An 11243-nucleotide genomic window follows, 5' to 3' on the forward strand; every position below is an offset into this window, starting at 1 on the left:
GGTTTCTCTCTAAGACGTACAGTCAACTGAAAAGAATTTATTCACTTTTTTTTGAGATCCACGAGTACAAATCATCTACGTTTTGAAAACGTCTTTTCCATCCTCCTCTGATCATTGAATAGCGTGGGTTTTTGTTTTTGTTTTATATTTATTCTAGTAAGATCCCATGATTGTCTTCACAGTGTTGCTACCATATTACCTTGTCACTTCAAACAAGACTCCGTTCATTTCATGGAGCGGTTCTTTGCTAGGCTCGTTATAGGGCTGTTAAATAATTTTCCCCCTAAATTTCGGAGTCCCAGCGTGATCACTTTCCCACTCTCTCCAACAGGGGTGAGGGTAAGGGCAGAAACAACAACAACAGAAATCTGAATGAATGTTCCTCATGCCTCAATAGGACTGGCTACCATGCTGTTGGGTGTATCTGGGAGCTGAGAGGACATTGATGCTACTTCACTTCCAGTAGAATTGGAACCAGGTCCTCCTTCTGAAAAATTAACCTGCCAAAAAAAAAAAGAAAAAGAAAAAGAAGAAGAAGAGGAAAAATAAGAAAAAGTATTGTTACAACTGTAACAATCAAAGAAAAGTAGCAGGCAAGGCAAAGAAGATTGCAAAAATAAATACACAGGCATGCAGCTGAATGGCCTGATGCATCTCAACAGGAGGCTGTGTGACTGTTTGTTGCTTTATTTAGTTTCCCCACTGACTTCATTGGAATCTTCCTTAGGCCTTCAGTCAAATAACTGAAGAAAGCAGATTAGGGGGGAAAAGGTAGAAAAATCAAGTAAATAATCAAACAAACATTTTAAGGAGGCCTCTTCCATGTCTTGCAACAGTGGCAATCCCAACAGGATGTTCTAGACAGTTATTTAGAAGCTCATGTGTTTTCTGACATGAGACTGCAAGGTTACTTTTTCCCCTTTTTGTGCACATAAAACACTAAACCTGAGGAGAGATACCTTCCTTTAAACAAACCATCCTTTCAGTCCAAATGTACTTTGGAAGGAGTGGCATCTCTTTCTAATGAGAGTCAGTTGAATAAAAAAAGGTGATGCTTTTCCATCCTACCATGCCCCACAGCTCCCATTAGTCTGGGCTCAGCCTTGAGAAGAGAGATCTGAAGGGGGAAGCCTGGCTAATCCACACGCAATTCCTTGGCACCTATTTAGTTGGTAGATCCCGTGATTAAGGCCCTTTCCAGATTAGAGACGTGCAAACAGCACCTTGAATAGTTGCTGAGCTATCTGTTCTGTCCACAGTTCTTTAACTATTTGTCTATATGAGGTCCCAAATATGTCCATATCCATCTGTCTATCCATATGCATGTGTGTATTTGGGATATCCACCTTCAATTCTGCTTTTAAACCTACTCTTTAGAAAACACTGCATCAAAGCTTTTAGTCTCCTGGTTTGTTAAGGCACAATAAGTAAGGCAGCCAAAGGAGATCAGTTTTTTCTCGAGTCCGCCTGACAGCTTGATTAAAGCAGGAAAAACAGTGGCTGCTCTAGAGGAAAGATGCTACAAGCAGTCCTGCTGCTGTGCTCCAGAGCATGTGAGTGAGCACGGTGTGCTGGGGGGGGGGGGGGGGGAGCACTCTGCAGCCTACAGCTGGGAGGTGGGGAGGAGAATCCTGGAAAAGAGTGGGATACTAAGCTGAAATGGTCTGAAAACATTTTTTGATAGAGCTACAAAACTTTACTTTGTATCAATTCATGTTGATGAAAAACACCCAACCGATCAAAAAATGATCTATATATTAATGTTGCATCATTAGTTATTATTTTGAATCACTGAAAAACCATACACAACGTACCTTATTATTTTAAAGATCTGGTTTTAACACACTTAGGCCAGGAAATTGAGTTAAGGTTGAACTTCTGTCCTTAATTCACCTTGTTGGGCCTAAGTATTGCAGATGATATGGTCCCATATGAGCTGCCAAATGACGTAGGCATAAGGAAGTGAGTTAAGAACAGAATTTATTCTAAAATGTCTGCTTTCTTTTGGCTTAAGGCAGTTCATCATATTGTTTGGCTTTTGCATGTGACTACACACTAACAATTCCCTTTCTGAAGCACAACATATATATGTCAGTTTTATATTTATGTATATATAGTCTACATATATATACATATATGTGTGTATATATCTGTATCTATATCTACACAATGTTATATCCAGAGGTACATGCGTAAAACAAGGATTTCAACGATTTAATTAAACTATTCATGTTTGTGTGAGAAGACAAGGACACAGGTTACAGGACACAGGTTGACATTGCAATCACATATTTAAAAATCTATCCTATATTTTAAAGCTGTAATTGTCGGATGGGGTCGAATTTTAGAAATGCTTTCGTGAATATATATAAAATTAAAAGATCCATGACAAATGTTTTTATTCTCTGGATAGAGATGCTTTCAGTTTTCAGGAGCTGAATTCGTTTCAGACTTGGGTCGGGCCTTATCCAGATTCCACTTAAATCAACAAGAACTCTGCTGTTGACTGCGGTAGGTTTTGTATCGAGCCATACTAAATCTGTTGAATTCGCTGCATTTACATTGTCGTAATGCCCACCTCGTACTCTCAGGAAAACTCGGCTAGTCTGAATTGCTTCATCTCTCTGAGGGCATCCGTCAGCTTTAGAGAATCCCCAATGGCTCTGCCCCCGGGTAGACACTGGCCTATTCAGGCTGGGAACTGACACTTACTAGTTGCTGAAAAGCAGGTTGATCTATGTCACTCTGCAATGCGAAGTCACTCAGTACTTTCCAAGGCGGCTGGTAACTCTGCACCTCCACTGGGTTCGCCTGTAAACCACCATCATGTCTCTCAGGACTAGCAGCCACCATCGGAGTTCCTGTCATCCCTTGGATATTCTGTAAACAGCCCAGCAAAAGATGTTAATGAGCTTGGTTAACTTTATTGTATATAAGCACTGAGTCAATAAACTGCTTTCTATCTTATCTATACAGTCACTTGTATTTGCTTTGTTAATCTGCTGTGAATGTCTTACTCTTTTCTGTTCTAGGTCAGCCTGTTTCTACCCGCTGCATTTATCACTGTGGAAGTTTACTTTTTTTCCCTTTAATCCTCGTATTTTTCTCAAGGCATTAAAAAAAAAAAAAAAAAAAAAAAGAAAAAAAAGAAAAGGGGGGGGGGTGAAAGAGACTTCTTAAGCATGAGCACTCTATCTTGGCTGCCGGCGCACGGCTCGGCACAAGAAATGGTTAATCATGCCGCCTCTTTATCTTGCATCCAGGCTGGTTTTGTTCTGCGTGACCTTAACTGGATCATATATCCACTGTACGGTAAACCTGGGGTACGTTAGTACCGCTCTCTTTCAAAAAAGAAAAACATACGGAAAAAAGAAAACCTCAGCCCTCCCAGTATGCCCTGTGGTACGGCCACTGTGTACAAAATAACTCCAAGCCTCGACGAATATATTGTTCAGGCGAGTTAATAACATCATGTTTTATTGCATTCCAACAGGGTAAAATGAAACTCCTTAAATTCCACTTAACTAGGCAGCCTTATGAATTAATAGTCATTCCCAGGTCAGTCAATATACAGAGGGAGAATAACAGACTCTTCAAGTGGGCTAAAAACAACAGAAAAAAAAAAGTTGTTTTAAAATGGAGACAGCCAGGTTGTTATGCTGAATCCAGTGCTCTCTGCTTATTTGTGCCACGCGCGAATACTCACGACAAGAATTCAATATTTCTAGGCGACAACTATACATAAATAATCTCTACGCACGATGATAAATCCAAACCTTTCTATCGCATTCCTCTTTTTCTACAGTACGTGCACTGACAGACACACAGATACAGATTACAGGATATAAAGCGCTAAGAAAAAACATCAGATTTCACGTTTACTCCTGGGTTTTATTTCTGGGTTTACTCCTGTGTAAAACCATTGAAGAGAGCGAATGCGTCTTTTTCCCCTCAAGGAGTCCTTTGCATTTGCAGTATAAATATTACACAAGGCTAGGCTTATTACATCCCCAAAGCTCTGCAGGGCACAATGCATGCTGCAGAGAAGTTAGTCTAATCCACACCGACTCCTCAGCCCCACAAAAAGACGTGTTCGCTTGAGCCGCCTATATCGGCTTTTCGCTGTGGTCTGCTTTAATTGCACCGATAACAGAACAAACAGATAATATTTAAGCTGTATTATGTTGTTTGTTTTAGCGGAGCTCCCACAAAATCAAAAGCGTCAAACCTGCCCCCAAAGGTAGGCCAGGCTGGACTTAGCCTACGCGTTTCTCCTTCGGGAAGGAAGGCTGCGTACGGGTCAGAGGCTGAAGCCACTTACAGTTTTGTCATTGGGTTGCTGTTGCTGAAGTTGCTTCATCATAATGCTCCTTTTTTTGTCCTTGCATCGCTTGTTTTGAAACCAAACCCTGATGACCCTCGGGCTGAGGCCAGTCATTTCTACCAGTTGCTCTTTCATGAGCGCGTCAGGTCTGGGGTTGGCAGCGTAGCAGGTCCTCAAGGTGTGAAGCTGTTTTTCATTAAGGACAGTCCGGACTCGGGTGGTCTTCTCGGGCTGCTTGTGGACGTGGGGTCGCAGAGCTGGCTGTCTGGCAGAGATAGGTTCTGCTGTAAGGGAAGGGCAAGAAAGGAACAGGATCCCCATAAGAAGAAGGCAGGGAGTCTGCAGAGGCTCTGGATTTAAGCGGGTGGTAAAGAGGAGGCAGTTGGGGGGGGGGATGATGAACCCTCTTGCAAAGGCTATCAAGCAGTCAGCTCCATCGGAGCTCCTGCAGCCTCCTCTTCTTTATGCGCCAGTGGAGTGACAGGGCTGACATTTCTGACTTCAGAGATAATTAATTTACAAAAACAAACCACCCCCCAAAAGAAAACCCTTAATGACAGAAGCTTGAACCTGTATGAGCTTTGACAGGGGAGGGAGAGATCACTGAAGTGTGCATGCGCTAGGAAAAGAGGGGGAGGAATTTGTGTACTTATTTCATGACAAATCACCAAAAAAGATTTTTGGCCGGAAAATTAATAAAAAGAATACTTTTAAAATTAATCTTAATTCGAGTCTGTTTCCTGCATGCTGCATCTAATTCAGTTTTGCTAGAGGCTACAATAACGTGCAACAGCTTCCAGCAGTTTGATGCTTTCAAATCAAATCAAAAAAAAAAAAAAAAAAAAAAAAAAAAGCCAGAAAGACCCAATTCACAACCCGTGATCGTGGTAGAAAATCTCGTGAGACATCCATATCCGAGATCTCGGGAGGCAGAGGTCTATTTTAGAAAGCGAAGGTGCCAGGTGAATGTGTGTCAACTTTTGATGAACGCTTAAAAAATATGAATGTTTAGCCAATTTTTTAAAGGGGAAGCAAGCCTAGCAACTCATGGAAATCCTCAAGCAATGCAAATCAACGGGCAATGTCACATCAAGAGCTAAATATATTCGTGTGATTCTGCTGTTCTTCAGTGTATTAGGGAGCTATAGCTATCTAGATGTAATTTGACCCAGTCAAGGGAAAAATAAAAACACTGTTTTTTTTTCCTTAAAGCTTGACTGACTAATATTCAAAGGTGTTCAGTTTTGTACAGATGGGTCTCGACTTCTCTAATAATAAGTTTTATGAAGACAATAAGAATACTTCAGATATTAGAAGTGTTGTACCTGCAGACACATATGCCTTTCTGAGACGTGCACAAACACGCTGCTGGGAGCATGCACAATCTCTCTAAAATTCTGTACCGATCAACTACGTGATTTTTTGCTGTACAAAGATACGCTACTTGAAAGTAGCTCAGAAGCGATAAACGTGCCCGTTTAAACATGGCTGTGTTTGTAAATAACTTTTCTAGTTACAGTTACTTGCACAGCAATATTCGCTGCCATCCTTGTTTTGTCTAAGCTTATCTGCCTGTGAGAAACGTGCTTTTCCCTAAAGCTAAACCTCTCTGAGCATCTAACGAACATGTCGAGAACTAAAAGTGTAAGTAGACTTATAAGGTGGGTCGAGTTTGAAGTAACAATGCTGAGTTTTAAGAAGCAATTCTCATCAAATCACACAATACGTTTCAAGAAGGCAGAGTCGCTTTAAAAGGCAATTACTGAAGATTAGCTTGTTGACAGTTTTAAATTACAGCCTGAGTGCTCGCCTGTAGTTATGAAGTCTATCTCTTTTCGGACTCCGCTTCCACCAGTGCTTAAAACAGCTTTTCCACACGCTCCGCGGAGCTGAATGACAACGGATCTGGCTTCCAGCCCTCCCGGGTTCCGAGGGGGAAACTGAGGCACCCTGCGCCCTGCTGGGGGGGGGGGCACGCGGGTCTCGGCAGGACCCCGCGGCGCCGGCCAGCGCCGTGCGCCCAGCTCAGCCGCGGCGTGGGATGCGCGCACCCGCGCAGGGGCCGCCGCGGGGCGCCGGGGCCGGCTCCGTCCGGGCACACGGGCGCTGCCGCAGGCAGAGCCGGCGCGGGCGGAGGTGCCCGCGCCGATGGGGCTGCCCGCAAGGCACCGCACCGCACCGCGCCGCGCCGGGCAGCGCAGGGCCCCGCGGCGGGACCGGGGCCAGGCGGGCCGGGGCAGTACCTGCCATCTGCAGCGGTCTGGCGGGGTGCAGGGGGCTGAGGGGGTCCCCCGCGCCCAGGCTGGCCCTCTCCACCACGTCGTGGTCCGCCCGGCAGAAGAGGCCGTCCTCCCGCAGCGCGAATTCATCGCCGGGGATGAGCTGGCGGCTGCAGGCCACGCAGCGGAAGCACTCGATGTGGTACACCTTGGAGCGGGCGCGCATCACGAAGTCATTCTTGCTGAAGCCGATGCTGCACTTGGCGCACTTGATGCCGTATAACCTGAGCAGGGCCCGGCCCAGAGAGCAGAAGAAGGGAGGGAAGGAGGGAGAGCACGGGAGGGGGAAGGGGAGGGCGAGGGAGGGGGCGGGAGGGGGGGAGAAAGAAAGAAAGGGGAAAAACGAAAGAGAGAGGTTTTCACTCCCACTCATGGGCAGCCCCGTGGCCCCACTTAGACGCGCCACACGCAGCTCACTAGTTAAACAAGCCTTTAAAATACAGAAGCCAGGAGGGGAAGGGAATAAAACGAATGCAGTTACTGCCAGTGCCCAGATCCCCCTGCCGTGAAGGGCAGCGGGGATCCGGACACCCCGGGGAGCAGAGACGGGGAAGGAAGGGAGCGGCGGGAGTGGAAGGAGAAAGAGAGGAGGAGAAACACAAAACCCGAAAGTCCCCTTTTCCTCTCACCCCAGAGCCCAGGTTGCCCAAGGCGAGGGGACATCCCTGCCCTCTCTCTGCCTTCGGCACGGCGGACGGTCCCGACCTAGCCTAGCCCAGAACTGAACCAAACCGCCCGGGTACAATGGGGAAAGGCAAGAGCTGACAGACCATGACATTGCTTTCCCTCACACAGATATGCTAGCCTCGCGAAATGCTGTTGTTTCTGTGCGGAGCGCGCTCAGGACTTGTGCCGCTGCAGGCACGCTCGCGGTCCCGGCCGCTCTCTCCCCAGGGCGCAGCAGAGGTGGCTCTGCTAGGGACCACGACTCTTCCCATCACCCTTTTTCCACTATGTTTTTTTCTATATGCAAATAAAGGCGCGCACACACACACATACACACGTATACATATATGCACACTCACATTTATACTAGTGTAACTCGCCTTCCCCCGCCCCCTTGCTAAAATGCATTTTCAGCGCTTTGGCTTTACCAACCTTCTCATAATTCAACCTTCCAACTCCTTCTCCCTTCCTGCTGCACGCTCCCACCTTGAACCGAGAGCTCAAGCCTTCCGGCACGAATGAAAGGGAAACTTCTCCTTGAAAACTCTACATAGCAAATAAGGGGTTTCTGGGGTTACACGCTGGAGTGTGTGTTGGGATGGGGGGGGGGCGGACAGTTCACCCATCAGTAGAGGAACACCAGAAAATGCTCCAGTTCGCTTTCCTAGAGCTGCACAGCCTCGGCTTCCACCGAATATTCCTCAGCCAACTTCCTTGATATTAAGTGAAATTAACATCATTCCACAAGTAAACGTATATACACACATACAAACACACACACACACGCAGGCAGCCCACACAACCCCCAAAAGCTGCTCTTAAAATTGAACTAATATTCATATACACCGCTCTCCACTTTATTAGTGAAGATACAGTGTGAGATATATACTTGTGGGTACGGATGTTTATTTAGGCGCATATTTAGAGCTTTTGTCTATAGAGCAGCACTCAGCATATGTTCAGACATACCAACTTCCAAATTATAACGTTCTGTGGAAAAAAAAAAAAGACGGCTAAACCGCAAAAGAATAGAGTCATCGCCAAGCCTATGAATTAATAGGTACAAAAATTGGGAGTGGGAATTACCCACGTCTGACAATTATATATTAGGTCAGAGTCTCATTCAAAGTGGACTTGCACATAGTATATCTCTTGCTTTAAATATTGTAGCAAACAAAACTTATTGTGCAGAAACTTTAGAAGTTGTGAGTTTTTTGTTTGAATAACGTGTGCTTAATTCTTGCAAGAGGTAGTTTCTGTCCCAAACTGTTCCTTTCTTTCGAAATTAGTGAAAGGACGACATTTAAGTACCACTCCAAAGTGCACTTAAAAAGTAATGCAAAAAGAGAGTGGGTTGTTTTTCATCATAATAAAGCTTTGGGAATAATCTCACAATATAGCTTAATGGAAAGATCTGCTTGTGAATTGTGCAATGGAGAAGAACAGATTTTCTTTATTTCTAGCCAGAATTACAATGAAATTAGAAAGGTGCTTTAGGTGGGAAATATTTGCTCCTGAAACTTTCTGTAAACAAAGTAGTGCCCACACCTCAATGCAAAGTTCTGGTTTGGCAAACCCAGTAGACGATACTAAAACCGATCACCATGACCCGGGAGTACAAATAATAAACACACTCGAAATTCCTGCTTTGGTTTCTCTATAGTGTCAGGATTGGCAACTCTCACATTTTATCAGTTACCAGATTTTAATGTGAGGAAGGAAGCGGTTCCATTATCTAAATATACCCAATTGTTCGCGAACAGATGATGGGCAATTTGATCTGCTCTGTCTAATTCATCAGTACAGATAAGATAAGAAAGAAAAGGCAGTCAGATATCACCAAAGGGGTTAATATTTAAAAAGATTAAATGTCAGTTATTTTAGAGAAGAAACATTTCGGACCAGGTTTTAACCTTCCCGTAAATGGATCCTTCCTTTTAAAAGGAACTTCGGCTTTGTTTTTGTTTTGTTGTTGTTTTTTATTGGCCTAGTTTATATAGGTATGCTTGCCCATGTATTTATTTTTACACCATACATGCTTGAAGTGCCTTTCCTATGAATGCCATTGTGCCTTTGTAAAACACATAGATGCATTTCTCAGGTTGTGTTTAAAAGCGTTCCGTGGTGCTCATAATATCTACACTAGTGAAAACATTGTTTCATACGATTCCCCACTTTGTTACCGCATACATTGCCAAAATCCTCAGAGAGTCCCAGACAGTCACTAGCTGTTTCTGAATGCGTTTTTATTTATACAGAGAATCGCATTTCAATTTATGCAATTAAAAACTTGACTCCTCGAACTCCCCCCCATCTGTTTACCTGTGGGGCATTCACTTCAAAATATAACAATTGCCCTTTCACCCTCTTCCTCAGTATTTTTCCTCTTCCTACCTCTCTGATTTATAAAGTTAAAAAAAAAAATCTCACCGAATAATTAAACAACATAAATGGCGTACCTGATATAATCTCTTTTACAGTAGGTTTTGCCATCCCTAACAAAGCACGTACAGGTCTCGTCCAAATACTGATTACACTCTGCACACTTCAAACACGCCGCATGCCATTCCAAATCCGGAGAAACCCTCAGAATATACTGATCGTGAATTTGATTGCCGCAACCAACACATAGGGAAATCAGACGTTTTTCTGAAATGAAAATAAATACATGATTGACTAACCGTTTACTCTCCTACAGAGATAAACACACTTTTAGTGTTGTTCCCTTATAGGGCGTACTCTGGGAGTTTTTTTTTTTTTAAAAAAAAAAAAGAGAGAGAGAGAGAGAATATTACACTTTCGGATGGTAATTGAAATGTGCCATCGAAACCTCGCCTCGTTTAGAAAGGAGGCGGAACATATGTTAAAATGTAGATGTGAACAGTCTTCGAGGTGAAGGTCCTCCTTTCGCAAGCCTTGCACGGAATCAAAACTCCAAACTCCCTCGTTGTTTTATTTTTTTATTTTATTGTTTCTTGGCTTGGACTCCTTTCCCTACGAAGAGAGTATCTATACGTTTGATTTCGTTTTCAAGAGGCTCTGATTGAAAACGGTGAACGCGTGGCTGGGTGCGCTTCCCATTCAGCCCTTTGCCATACAAGACGGACTCGAGCCTGCCAGCAAGAACAAGCATCATTACGGTTGTCACTTGCTCTCTTTTGCAAGCCTAATGCTAATTCCCCTAGACGGACTAGGTGCTGGATAGTCAGACAGCCTCACCGCAGTCAAGCACGAAGGGAATTTAAGGCTCCGTGGCTGGTGATCCCATTAAGATCCTGCCGGCTCCCCAAACTTTAAAATGGAGCAGGAGCCCAGGCTATTAACATACGAGGCTACGAGGTTAAAACACAGCAAGCATGCAGGCATGGCAACAAAGGCACCTTCTCTACCATTCAAATGAAGTTCGGCTCTTTAGCAGTTCGCCTGCCTGAGACGATTACAATAGACAGCACATTTATTCCAACAACGGTAAAAATTCCGCCTTACTTTTTGGTGGGTCTCCCATGTCTCCCATATCTGTAAGAGGGTGTAATGTCCACAGTGAAATGGTGTAGGGTTTCGTTTTAAGACCCCAAAGTAGATTTGAGAGCTGTCGCTAAGAAAAAAAAAAAGTAGCAATAATAATAACAACAAAAGAAAAAAAATAGAGACTTGAAATGAAAAAAAAAAGGGAAAAAAAAAAAAGGAGGGGGAGAAAAAGCGCCGCCGCCGCCACCACGACGGAGGCGGGAGACGCTGTCAGGGCGGCGGCAGCAGCGGGGCTCGGCTCGGCTCGGCGGCGGGGCTCGGCGGCGGGGCTCGGGGCTCGGCGGGGCTCGGCGGGGCTCGGCGGGGCTCGGCGCGGCGCGGCTCGGCGGCGGTGCCGGACTCGGCGCTGCTCGCCCGGGCACTCGCCTCGCCCTTATCTCTTACTCAAACTTCTCTGCTCCAACTCAGCCCGCTCGCCATTGGCCTGACGTCAGGCGCGGGGACGT

At 44.9% G+C, this 11243-nt stretch overlaps 1 protein-coding gene across 1 annotated transcript; it reads right to left on the reverse strand.

Annotated features, from left to right (window-relative positions):
• Positions 1–383: 383 nt before the first annotated feature.
• On the reverse strand, positions 384–10811 carry ISL1 (ISL LIM homeobox 1). The gene is made up of 6 exons (XM_062600052.1): positions 10756–10811; positions 9729–9918; positions 6568–6827; positions 4322–4608; positions 2713–2880; positions 384–500 (listed from the first exon to the last, which is right to left on the reverse strand). Exons 1-6 carry the CDS (start codon positions 10781–10783, stop codon positions 384–386), a joined length of 1050 nt encoding a protein of 349 aa, XP_062456036.1. The 5' UTR covers positions 10784–10811.
• Positions 10812–11243: the final 432 nt, after the last annotated feature.

Source organism: Rhea pennata, chromosome Z (assembly GCF_028389875.1).
Source record: "Rhea pennata isolate bPtePen1 chromosome Z, bPtePen1.pri, whole genome shotgun sequence".
Taxonomy (NCBI): Eukaryota; Metazoa; Chordata; class Aves; order Rheiformes; family Rheidae; genus Rhea; species Rhea pennata.